The 13,630-nt window shown below is 38.3% G+C and overlaps 1 protein-coding gene across 1 annotated transcript in view; it reads right to left on the bottom strand.

Annotated features, from left to right (window-relative positions):
- The window catches only part of SVEP1 (sushi, von Willebrand factor type A, EGF and pentraxin domain containing 1), a 128,493-nt gene that overhangs the window by 98,066 nt on the left and 16,797 nt on the right, over nucleotides 1-13,630 (bottom strand). Inside the window, exons 2-3 of the mRNA XM_061368812.1 lie at nucleotides 12,963-13,218; nucleotides 11,574-11,750 (exon numbers count right to left, since the gene is read on the bottom strand). Coding sequence (XP_061224796.1) covers nucleotides 11,574-11,750; nucleotides 12,963-13,218 — 433 coding nt within the window. The remainder of the gene's footprint in view (nucleotides 1-11,573; nucleotides 11,751-12,962; nucleotides 13,219-13,630) is intronic.

Below are 13,630 nucleotides of genomic sequence, written 5' to 3'. Positions count from 1 at the left end.
GTTTTTGAAGTGCAAGTTGCCTTTCTGCTTGTGACACAGTGAAAAGGGCCCAGACAGCTACTGAAAAGCTGCTGACACCTAGGCTAGGAGAGCTGTTATTATGAATGAGGACTGACAAGGAGCATTGCTCCTAAGTAGTGGAAAAGGTACTCATGAACTCTCAGCTACTGGTACATTAAAGAGATACTGGCAGAGGGTGCCTGTGTGTCTGAGCCTGATCCTTCTCTGTCCAGTTTTTTATGATCGCATTACTTCTGTTCTCATGGGTTTGGACTGTGGGCACAAAGTGAGCTACTGGTCTGCCTAAAAAAGCCATATATGAATACAGCCCTACATGCTGAAAATCAAGTCACTAGTGAAGAGCAAGCATCCCTGCCTCTGTGTACTCCTGTGCCACAACCTAACAACCACTCTTGCACTGCCACTGGGACAGTTCCGTGAAGTGTTTTTGGGTAACCGGGAAAAATACGGGTGTTCACTGAATGCTGTGTTTTAAAAAATTGTGTTGTAATTTGTAAGGTATTGTGTTTTGAATTTCCATTCAGAAATAAAAGAGAGCAAATTTTATATATGTGTGTTACTCATCTACAATTCACAGTGACATAGAAATAGAAAGGATTTCCAACTGACTGCACATTTGATCCTTACTATGTTGCAGCAAAGGCTTAGACTCTGAAAAGTGGGAAATTGGGTATTTGCATTTCAGGTGATATTCTTTGCAAAGCTGATAATAAAATAGGGCTAGAGTATCAGAACATATTTAGGTAACAAGCTAATGTATTTCACAGAGGCACAAACTAATGCCTCTGTGACATACATAATAAGGGAAGTCCAAAAGAAACAGCAGCTTAGCGGGTGTTCTGGTGTATAACCACAAGGTTTGCCAAGTTACTTAAAAGAGTCACTTCTGCAACACTTCATATTCCCGCAGGCAAACTTGTCTTCCATACCTTCTGCCTTGAGAACTATGGCACCTCTGTGCCACAGACGTAAAAAAGATGAAGATTTAAACTAGTTAACTGGAGTACTTCTACACTGGCCTGGACTCAAAAAAGGGAGCATATACATTGTTGCTGCTGTTAGATGCATTGGGCTTGTCTCCTATGATGCTAAAGTTAAAGTAGCAGGATTCAACAGACTGCTGCTCCCAGGCCTATGGAGGCTTCACATGATGCTCTGAGGACAGCAGATGGACAAAGCACGAAATGAGTGACAGGAAAACACAGTAACAGGTCTACATTTTCATTCAAAACTCGGAACAGGCATTAAACACAGAATATAAACATGTCTTTAAATTAATGTGACTTAAGAGTATTCTCAGCCTGTGTAGATGTATTTCTGTGTTTCACAAGAAACCTAATGTTTCCTGTGTCTATGTCTATAATATAGTTTTTAACACCATCTATGTATATGTCCAGATAAGAATTTTTCTGGGGGAACTCAGAACATAGCAAGCACTTTTCTGTCATAAAAGCTGAGCTAAAGGGCAGCCTGACAATAGTAATAGAAATGTTTGTGCTATTTTGCGAAGCCCTAACCAACAAACGGGCTGGAATTAATAGCAGTGATCTGTGAAATCAATGCCAAGCAGCATTAGCAGCCACAATGTAGGAAAGCTCTTGTACTTTATCTTCTGACATCCTTGTTTGGGAAACAAACTCTGTGCTAAAAGAAGATGGAAACTTTGTATGGCTATTTACCACGGCATTCACGAGGGTACATCTTTTAAACTTTTTGGGCCAAAAATCTAATATTTTTTTTTTTTTTAGCTATCACCAGAATGTTTCTTTTGCTCTCACAAAAAAAACAAAACATAAAAAAACCCAAACTACCCAGCAGATTTGCCTCCTGGTCAAAAGAAGGAGCCAGATATTGGGTTCTTGCAATAACGTGCAGCTCTGTGTAAAATCAGTACAGCTGTACACACCTACACAGATGGCTATTTTGCCATTCTTCTATGCTCTACACTAATGAAAAACTGCCACTTAGTGCTTAATTTGTTTCAAACCTGTCATGTCCATACTATAACTAAATGATGTAACTACAATTAGACTATTTGATTAACTACATTACACACTCTTCTATAAAATTAATCTTTCCCAACTCCAACCCCCCTGCTACCCGAGGTCCATTCATTCTTCCCTTTCTCGTGAAGGAAAACACTTCATATTTAATAAATTTCAGACTAGAGAGGAAAATTCAACTCCTGAAACTACCTTCAGATGTCAGCCCTACTAAAACATCTGCATTGGAAATGTGAGTTGCTGGTCTGGCTTTATTTTGCTTGGTAACAAATTAAACCCTACGGTTTTGGCCTGAAGAAGTTACCATTTCTGTGCTGAGTCCTGATTTCTGTTTTCATCAAAACACCAGCAAAACCAGGAGAAACCAATTTCCTGTTTGATGGAACTGATCTGTGGTGTTGCTTTTTCATTCTCAAGGAACGCAGCCACGCTCCACTATGCAGTCAGCACTGTTTCTGGGTGAGAAGGTTGAGCCATCTGCAGTAGGTTTTAGAGAGACAGAAGAAAACAAGACTGCTGACAAGAGAGCAGACCAAACTGCTCCCATCCCTTCTGGCTGTTGAGTACTTGGCAGATAGATTAAGATCATCATAAAATGTCTGCAAACTATTTGCCCTAATTTTACTCCAAGATGAGTGGGCTTTTGCCCCCTTCTTATCATGGTGTTTTTTCCAGCATATTCTTCTTGGTGCTCACTGCCTTTTCTGGAGTGATACTAGAGCCTGAAGTAGCTCTGGATCCCAGTGGCTGAAGAAACAGAGAATGTGCACAGCAGGAGGAATTGAGGAGCACAGCTGCAGAGGACTGAGGGAAAGGGCTTCTTCCCTGGAAGAGATTGCGAAACAATCTGAAGATGATTTTCCAGAGAGCACAGAGAAGTCAGCTGGACAGGACTGAAAAGGAGAGGAACAGAAAATCCATCTCATCCCTTCTCACTACTATCTTTACTCTTTCATGATGGTAGTAGCCAAATGGACAGAAGGTAGCGGAAGGCACATCTGTATTGCTTCTCAGCTAAATGTCCCTTGGAAGACTTTGTTCAGGTCAAAATCTGCAAATGTATGACTTACCTAACTGTATGTTACAACATGATGAGCATTGTGCACCTTTTCAGTAAACCCAAGGCAAATAAGAGATGACCATCTCTGAACACATGCAAAGTGATGCAAGCTCTATTTTATACAAAATACTTGCTTCAGATTGGAAGAGATGTAGATAATTTGTTTAAAATGTTGAAAAGAACAGTACTCATTCTTACAGAGAACACAATCTGCAATATTCACTGGCTTGGGTAGAGTGAATATCACAGCATAAGGATTTTTAAAATAAAATGAAAATATTCCTACACTCTGTTCAACTGGAAACTGATTCTGAGTGCCAAGAGTCAAACTTGTTTGACTAAGTTACAAACACATCATTACAATCCATGAAAACCCAAATGCAGTCACAGTGACTGCCAGATTTAGTCACATTAAGAGCACTATGCTCCAGTCTAGTTAAATGAATCAACTCTGACAATTTGTGGGAGCAATTCAAGGATGCTACGAATCCCGATACCTGCACAACCTCACAGACACAGGCTCTAAGGCTAAACCTGAGTTAATTGTAGCATGAATTACATCCTGGAAATGACTTTCATACTTGAAAGTGATGCTTTGGAGCCTTAAAGAGCCACTAAAGATAAAACAGTTAATTAAGCTCCAAGTCTTTTAACCTCCCTTATAATTTTAGTAATTAAAACTCTTTGCTGAATACTGCCATCTTATCACTGACGCACCCTTTCAAGAATTGTAGTTTTTTTTTTTCTCTAAGACAAAAGCTGCTCACAGGCTCACAAAATGGGAAGATGTCTGTTTTTAATTTGTGAAACTGGCACAAGTTCAGGAATAATAAGTGTGCACATGTGTCCATGAAAACATCCTGCGTTTCTGAAAAGGTAGCAAAGGCAAGATGACACCATGTAATCCACAGGGGTAACCAAAGAATGTTAGAGTAAAAACTGTTTAATTAAGGGATTCAATGGACAGACAATTATTCCAGTAAGTGCCTGGTATGATGAAAGTCCTAATCCTGAAAATTATTCTCAAATCTGCAAGATCAGCCAAAGGCTTATCAAAAGCCCATGCTAAAATGGTATGAGCCTTAACTGCTTAAAAGACTGTGACAACTGGCTGATGAGTGTTTCAGGCAGCTAAGGAAGACATGTTCAGCACAAAGTTTGTAAACTACCACTTCACCTGGGACTGCACAGCTGGAATAGGAATTTTTCAAAGCATAAAAATCTCAATGAACTTAAGACAGCCTGCTTTTTATCCTGTCTAAAGACTCAACGCAAAGCTCAGGCTTAACAGTAAAGGTTTTACAGTCATTTAACTAAAGGCTAAACCTAGCTGGTGCTGTATTTACAGCTGGAAACTTCTTCATTGTGGTGGCTGTATGCAATGGTTATACTGTGGCTAAAGAACAGCTTGGGTGCTCCAGAGAGAGCCTTAGTCTGATCAGCATGGAGAGCTGGATGCTATTCCTATGTCATGTCTATTTTTATTTGGAGCATGGTTTCTGCTTCTCTCAAGCCCTCCAGATGGCTGATATTTCTCCTTGAATTGCACACACAAGTGCTGGCTAGAGGTTTTATTTTCATGACATTCTGAGGTGACCAGGACAAGTCACTTCCAAGACAAGGAAAAAAGGGTAACTTCTGCATCACTTTCCAACTTTTCATCAAATTTATTTCAGAAATAGCTCTATGCTTAATAGAAAAGAGTCTGTTTTGGCATAGAAACTTTTTTCTAAAGACTCCAATGACATCTAGGTGGAAAGGATGAGATGTTTTTCAATACTGCCTGCAGAAATAGAAATACATCTCTGTTTCCTGGTCTGCACATGTAAAACTGAATGTGGGTTTTCACCTTCATTTTATAAGAGTTTCCTAGAAATGGTGCTGATATACACAGCAGACTTCTCTGTTGGTTAGTTTTAGGGTTTCTGGTATACACAGCAAGATTTTCTTTTGGTTAGTTTTAGGGTTTCCTTCCTCTGCTACAGTTCAGTTTTAAATGTAAAGGAAACAAGCTACATGGTACAGAGATAGAAAAAAATATGTACCAAGGAAATGTCATTATCCATATTAGCTATTGTGTTATTTTTTATATTTTTCAACAGAAGATATATGTGACACATAAGGCCTGGAGAACAGAGAAAAATCAGTCACTTACTTTCAAGGACTTGATCCGAACTTATTAATACCACTGAAAATACTCTTATTCACTTCGATATGCTTATAAAAACTATAGCTGTGACTAAAAAAAACACCAGTAGCTTCACACCTCACTCATTTAGGTGAAAAAACTACCAATCAAACAACAAAAGATCCTTATTTGCAACTTCACAAATAAAGACACTGGTCCAATGGTAAAACTTTCACATTACTGTGATGGCTTGGACAGGTCATTGTCTTGACTTTACTGATTTTAAAGTTTTTTGGGCAGGCTGGATCTTTAAGATTTCACTTTGGAAACAATGAGGTTTACATAATCTCAAACAAAACAACAATCCCCTACCAAAACAAAGGAAAACCCCCAAGCAAGTCTGCATGATCTGTACCAGTCTGAGTTGTGAATACTTAGATCTCAAAGTAAAGAAAATAAAATCCCAGGTTCCATAGGGCTTTTTTCCTACTTGTATTTATAAAATGTACACTTAAAAGAAAAAAATGTTTTGCTACTGTTTCCCTTCAAAGGCTTCACATGGGGAAAGCAGATCATAGAGGTTTTACAGTATCATAAGAAACACTTCAGTAATTGACAAAATCTATTATCAGTTCATATGGACTGTGCATTAGGAACCTTTTCGGTATCACTTTTTGGGTAGAAGGCCATAAGGCTTCAAGGAGTAAACTCAGCAAAAAAAATTCCACTGCCAGAAATGCCCCATCTTCATAAAGCAGGTTGTATAGGTGGGAAACAAACTACTTTAGTGTCAGAAGCCATGTGAAAGGCAAGCAAAACCACTGTACTGACACATAAACTAACATTCACCTCTGTCAGACTCATTCCTACAGAAAAAGAAACCCTCCTGACATGAAGATTTTACTGAATTATGCTGAAAATTTATGCTTTTTGATTGCCAAACCAAAGAAATCTATCTCTATTGTTTGCTCCATTTTGAAAAATCTTGCAGCATCCCAGTCCTTTATTCACCCAGCCTTTGCTTTGCTTCCTATAGCAACAGGCAAGAGAATCCCTACCTGAATTTCCAAAAGCAAAGCAGGAAATACTGTGCTTCAGGGGACAAGTTTTTGAGAAAGCAGATTTCAATGTCAAGAAACCTCTGCATACTTCCAGATATATTTTCCACACAAAAGAACTGTAAATGCCTTTTTCTTCACTCTTTATACAAACAGGAATTATGAATGCTTTTGCATTATTTTTTTAAGTCATAAAAAAATTTTTTTTTAAATATAATTAACCTACTAAACTTCCATAGCCTTGTCTGTAGCACTTGCTTCCCATACAAACCTTCCTTATCCACTTGTCTTCCAGTACCCCCAGTGGAAAACTAGATCAATTTACATTTCTCCTCTACTTACTCATCATGTTATGATATCCTCACTAGAAAAACACTAATTTACATTTCTTCTGCACTTAACCATCATGATATTATGCTCAAATTTCATCCGTAACAAATCAAATAAGATTTATAAGAAACAGAAAAAATACACAGAATGACAACAAGGAATGTTTTTGTCAGTATTAATCAGGCATCGATTCACTGCTGCTTAGTCATGGGTATTTTGCATTCTTCCTCTTGCTTTACATCCCTGATTTCTTATTTGCTCTTCTCCTTAGGTGACAGTGAGTCATTTTAACACAGTATACTCATAACAGAACCTTTGCATATTACCACCGACAAAAAGCCACTGAAGAGAGGCTGCACAGAAGAAGCCTTCGCTTAGGAGAAGCATTTTTCAAATAAATTACAAATAAGAAGGGTAAAATATAAAAAGGAATCTCATCCACCAAAAGGGTCACAGAATGGGGCTTATGATTAGAAAGCTGCTAGGCAAAAGAGGAAAATCACTGACAGGACTCTCCAGTCAAGCGCTTTGTCTTAACAATAGGTAAGTCCAACTGCAAGTCTCTCCAAATTGCTCAGGTTTTGTAAGCGTTAATTAAGCATGTACATCCTAACTTCCTTGCTCAATTGTAATCCAAGTTCTTTCAATGCATCCTTGTTTAGAAGTTTTATTTGCTTTCTTCTTTCTGGTAACCGAGACATGAAGGTTTATGTGGCATAAGGTAAGACACTAGTAACCATTCTGCATTTTCCTCAAGGAGATTCTTCAATTGCCAGTTTTCTATAGGCCTCGGGTGAAGACTTCTTTCAGTGATAGGTATGGTAGAATTAAAGAGTATTTTTCTGATTTAGAACTTAAAAACAGAAGACAGAAGAGGAACCAAAACAAACTCCTGTCCAGTTTTAAGAGGTAGATTTAATAGATGAAAACGTGAAATGGCACTGCCAGAACCATTACAAGCACCTGCTGAAGAGTACAGCCTATGTTATGATAAGTGTTGTAAACTCTGGATGTCTTGGGGCTTAGAGGGATCTTGTAAACTTAGTTAAAATTTCTGCGTACGGTACGACAAGTGCAGAATGGTTGGCAGAGCTTCATTAAGCCAGTAACTTGTAAAGGGTAGTTAAAGAAACACCTCTGAAAAGGAATATTAAGAAAAGGTGACTCAGCTTCCAGCATGATAGAAGCTCATATAAAAAGGAAGGGAGGAAAGACACAGGATGGCAGAAGAGATATTTAGCTTTCTTCGACTAAGCCATAGGAATCACAGCTGGAATTAAGGTTCTTCCTGTCTAACTAGAAAGCTATTAAACCCATGAACATCAGGTTTTGTTTTGCATTCTCATACAAACAAAATTGAAAATCTCATGGAAAAAAAAGCTCAGCTGAAAACTGGGTCCAAAATGCAAGAAACCACAAAATGTGAATCTTTCCTGCCTTGCTGGACCCAACATTTCCCCAGAGTTTGAAGTCTTCTCAGTAAATATGTTCTGAATTAAAATTTGTAAAAAAAAAAAAGTAAAAGTTTCACATGATTTCAGTTTTCATTTAGAAGCTCGTTATAGTTCTAATCCATGTGCTGTTCTGCAGGCAAAACTGTTGCTCTAGTGGCTGTGCAGATGATAACTGATATGCTGTATACTCCTAAATCAAAGCATAGGTAATCAACTGAATGCTCCTACATGTGGTGACATTCTACACTTCAATAATTATACCCAAGTAGTGGACCAAAAAGAAACAAAAGAAGGAAGGAGTTAGCATATACTAGAAGTATTTCATTTACTAGCTCTGCTCTGCCAGCTGCCCATCATGGATACCTTGTGCTGCAAAACATAGGGTCCACATGTCAGATAAAAGAAACTAGTGGCTGTAAGACAAGTTTCCTGACGTCAGTAACGGTGGGGCTCCTTGGGAGGTACCCGATGAGATGAACATGGTGGGTATCATCCTTCAGTTGCATCAGCATGAATTGTCATCCAGCCCAAGAGCCTATGGCAGGGGGGTTGGAACTGCATGATTCTTAAGGTCCCTTCCAACCCAAACCACTCTACGTTTATTTTTGCTGGACTCTGTATTTTTGTCTGGTTGTCTTTAGTTTGAAACTTAACATTTGCAATCAAGGAAAGGAAGGAGAAGAAAAAGTGAAATGTTATTGAAAAGGAGGTGTTTATGTAGTTTTAATACTCTTAATACTTGCTCTACCTCTATCTTCCTCTTCCTCCCTTCCCTTCTCACAATTGTCGCAGATGTATCTGGCTGCATGAGGCTCCTAGTATGGGCCAAGAAGCTTTTGTTTGGTTTGCTTTTTAAAGTACAAGAACAGTCAGTCTGTTCTTCCTTCTGTGGCACATCATCAACACTACAAAGAACAGAAGGTGGACACTGAAGCCAATTTCTGCTTTTTGGCACAAAGCTTGTGGCTCCTATTTTGATCTACAGAAGCTTTCTAGGGTGTTTCAGGTAATTAGGAAAGTAAAGAACTGTTACAATTTTTACATAGTTATTCTGATACCTTACATTTAAAACCATAAACAACAGTGAAGTGGTATAATGTGTAGGAACATGAGCATACCAAAAATAACATCAGAAAATAACCAAAATAGTAACAAGAACAGATGTGCTGCAGAAGACTAGTCTCCCATCTTATAGAGAACACTTTAAAAAAGCCTTACTGTATTAAGTAAACATAGGCTAGTAAACTGCAAGTTTAACCAATCAAAAGCTAAAAGGAGTCCAATTAAAATGTAAGTCCTGTCACTGTAAACTTGCCAAAAGTCCTTCTGCACATTATACATCGAAGAAAAGTTAAGATGCATTCCTAAGATTCCTTATGGTTTACAAATCCACAGCTGTGTTCAGCTGGGAAACGTTAAAAAAAAGGTTGGAATCTTTTTCAGCATAAAAGATTCCAAAACATGCTGGTTTTCCTTTAAAGAACACATTGCCTTTTGTTTCTGTCTGTCTTAAAGAAGCATACAATAGCTGAGCTGCAGACATATTTCAAAGAACAAGCTTGAGGTTATTCACATCAACTTCTTCCTGAAATGTATGTATGCATCTTCAGTTATCTTCACATATACACCAGATGGCTGCAATCATCAGCTTATTTGCAGTGTATTTAATAGCAACCCCTTTTATTAGAAGCACCTGCTGATGATGTCAAAATGAAACCTTCCTCTGCATTTGCAAAGTACAATTTAAAAAATGGTACTTTATCCTTATTAGTGATACACGAAAGCTATGCTCACCCCATCAAAAGATCCTTTCACATAGAAAGGGTAACTCTAAAACGATTGCTATCTTTAGGAATAGCTTAAAACAATATTAAATGATACTAAGCTACAGATACAGGCAGAAATGCTGTGTTTAATTTGTTCAATAGCTTACTAGTGTATTGGAGGTGGAATAAATTACTCATGCACTTGAAGGGGAAACAGGTTACTAGTGCACTTGAAGGGAAAGAAATTTACTTCAATTACAAAAGAAAAAATTACTATGAAAATATTGTTTTGTCTGAAACAAATTAGAATTACAACCGAAAATAAGCAAAATAGAAGCAGATCGTCAGAGTTAATTTAGCACGTAAGGAAGCCTCACCCACTCACATAAAACAGAATTTTGATCTAATGTGCTGGCGCTGACATTGACTTCAACTACATTCCCCTACTCATGCTGCACTGAAACGCCAATGAATTCCTGCTTACCTACTTACCTTAATACAAGACAAAAAAACAATGCTCCAGAGGCGCAAGGGGAATTAAAGGTGATAATTGTCAGGAATTGACAGACATGACTTTTCCCTCACCATGTGCTTATCATGTCTGGATACCTCAGTGTATCCTTATAATCCTCCCTGTACAGGCACACAGCCATCACAGTCTCCATTAAACCTTCTCCTGAAGAAGTTCTTCAACTTCTAGTCACAAACCTGCCTGTGTCTGTTCTCTGAACAGAGCTACCAAGTCTTACAATTTACATCAAGAGACTCTCTACATGTAATGAAAATGACGTTTAAGAAAAGCAGTATGGGCCTCACAAACAGCTATACAACCACGGTCTATATATCCACTGCAGTTAGTTCAGGTCTTATGAGGAAAATACTCAAGAGATCTGTTACCTGTAGAATATAACTGAGAATGCACAAATACAAAAGGATGAATATAAATACTGTATTTTCCTTCTCATTGAGAAATACTTGATTTTAAGCACTCCTTTGTCCAGCTCACATAACAAATTTAAGAGTTCAGATACACTCTAACAATTTTGAAACTTCTGTCCTAGAGAAAACAGGGTTGGATAAAACCTGCATACCTTCTCTGACAATAGAGTTGTATATTGTTGCTATTTCAACTGTAGACTTTGAATGCATACTCATAACAGGACACATACAAAAAGCAGTAACAACAACAATCTCAGCAAGATGTGATAACAAGTTTCTGTATAGTGACCCGCAAGTCTTTTTCCTCCGTAGTAACTGAAAGTGAACATGAGAGAATTAAAGAACATTTAGTTTACTGTAAGTTTCTCCAAGGATTTATCCTGCAAAGGTCCACACATTTAGCCCCTGTCCAAACAGGAAAGTTTATGAAAGTTCAAAAAGCGGCCAGCAAAACTCACAAAGGAAAAATTTACTAAGAGCGTTTGAGTGCAAAAACACATTACCTCAGATTCAGTAAACTCTAGTGACAAAACTGTTGGTGAGCTGTGTTTTAGGCTCACAGAGTTTTACTGTGTCAGAACATTTGCCTCTTTCCTGTGCATCTCTTTTGGCTACTGCTGGAGATAAGGTACAAGCCAAGTTTGCCTGCTAGAGCTATCCTATGTCTTCAGTCAGATAAGAGTTTTCCAACAGCCTCAAATGCATTCTTATCCAGGTTCATAGCCACAACCCAAAACAGCTTTTCACTCCCAACTAGATTAGCTATGAAATCAGGCCACAGAGAGAAACCCAAGCACTAAGACATGAGACTCACCTGTGCATTCATGTTGTAGTCCTTTCCCATAGTATCCTTTTTCACAGATGCACTCAAACTGGCCAGTGTGAGTGCCACATTTACAGCTTGCCATGATGTCGCAGCAGTTTTCATTTGCCTCACAGAGATATGAACAGTGCGAGATATCTTCTTGGATATAGCTGCCAGAAGGCAGGTCTGAAACAATTTATTTATCAATTATTTATAATAAATTTATTAACAAAAAATCCAATCGAAAGTCCTCCCACAGCCTCAAATTATGTTTTTAGTGAAACATTTCTTAATCACCTTAAGTTCCAGCTCTAAGCACTAGCAATGGCAACATGAAGCAGAGCCTTACTATATTCAAAATGTAAAGGAAAATTTGGTGTTTCTATTCTGGTAAAATGCTCACTGAAATCCATGGTGCAAAGATCCTTAGGCTTTCTTACCCAGCTTCATTTTAGACTAACACTGCCAGATGCAGTCTTACTCCCAAAAGAAGCTGCTGAGATAGCTTCTCCCAGCTTTGGTCAGTGCCACCTTTGGTACCGGGAAAGCATTTGGTCATGGCATGTATAACCAGTAGGCTATTATTAAAAGCCAAAACACTTTCGTTTGGTACATTCACATTAAACTTTACGTGGAACAAACAGAATGGCAGTAAAGCAACCTACTTATGTAAAAGTCGCATACTTTTAAAAATTACATGTGGCAAATAAATGCTAATGGCTAGTCTGATGCATGTTCTAAGTCTCAATCAAGCAGCACTGGCTTTCAACCAAAGGTCTAGTCATGTGTTTCACTTGCTAATTTAAACTTACTCTAGTTTTCAGGAAGAACTTTTTTTTAGAATCGAGTAGTCTAAAGAAGGATAAAACCATAGTGAAAACTCCTTTTCCACCCCTCTCTCTTTCCAGTTTTATTGAATGTATAAGGTCATAAACTGTATTTATCTTTATACAGACAGATATAAATTGGTTCTGAATAGGCTAGCTTCTGTTGCTCTGTAAAATACCAGGAGCTAGTAAGGCTAATCCTAACGTGCGTATTGGGTGCCTCTTTTTGATGACCATGTATCTGACTACAAGGTTAACCTACTCAAGTGAAAGTTACACTGGGCCAAGATCATAGTCTGCTCTTTGTGGACAAAATGAAGATTTGAATGGAAGTATGTATATACCAATGAGGAGAATTTGGCTCACATTTTGTTGATGATGAGTTAGTCAAGCATACAGTTTATCCTTTTACCTGAGCAATGAACCTTTACCTCTGTTATAAAGTAAGAAGGGGGGGGGAAAATAATAAATAAAATAACACTACATGAAATGCAATTACAAGACAGCACTGGAGATCTTTCTATCCAAACCTCTCTGCTCTCTGTAGACTCCCAAGGTTAGTACATAATACCTTCATGAAGAGCCCTGCGTGCCAGAGCTTCAAACTCAGTAAAACTGTGAAGAAGGTAACAGTGATCTTCTTTCGGATGGGATGCCATGTCATTCAGTTCTCGGATATTCCCCTGCCATATCCCAAAGGTGAAGATCTCCACCCCAAATTCGCGCAACGATGCTGCAATTGGTCTTGGGTCTCCCCCATTGGAATATCCATCAGTAATGAGAAATATCACCTTTGTGGCATTTCCACGGGCATGCCGCAATATTTGCTGGAAAAGAAAATGAAATTACACACCTCAGAAAAGGGTTAGTGCTGTCTGACCTGCACACTACTTCCTCCATGAACGGGCTCTTTTTATTTGAATTATATGGCTACATTCAGTCCTTGCATGATTACTTAGTGTAACAAAGATCAACACTTGCCAGTAGAGCCTATAATCAGATATGGCCAGCCACTGTGACCAACTGAAGTGTGGCTCAGACTGTACAATCACAGGAATCATTATATTATCTGAAATGAGACACTTTTCACACTGACTGCTAAAGTCACTCATGTGTCAGACAGCAATGATCTTGACCACTGCTTTAGCAACTTCCTTCAGACTGCAGTTTAAATAGCTAATATAGACATTGAAAATCTAGTGCAAAACTCATGGGACCAAAGTTCAGATGCTGCCAACT

Source organism: Neopsephotus bourkii, unplaced genomic scaffold (genome assembly GCF_033783945.1).
Source record: "Neopsephotus bourkii isolate Nb327-2 ecotype Australia unplaced genomic scaffold, CSIRO-AGI_Nbou_v1 NB_1447, whole genome shotgun sequence".
Taxonomy (NCBI): domain Eukaryota; kingdom Metazoa; phylum Chordata; class Aves; order Psittaciformes; family Psittacidae; genus Neopsephotus; species Neopsephotus bourkii.
This window is presented reverse-complemented; position numbering and strand designations above follow the sequence as displayed.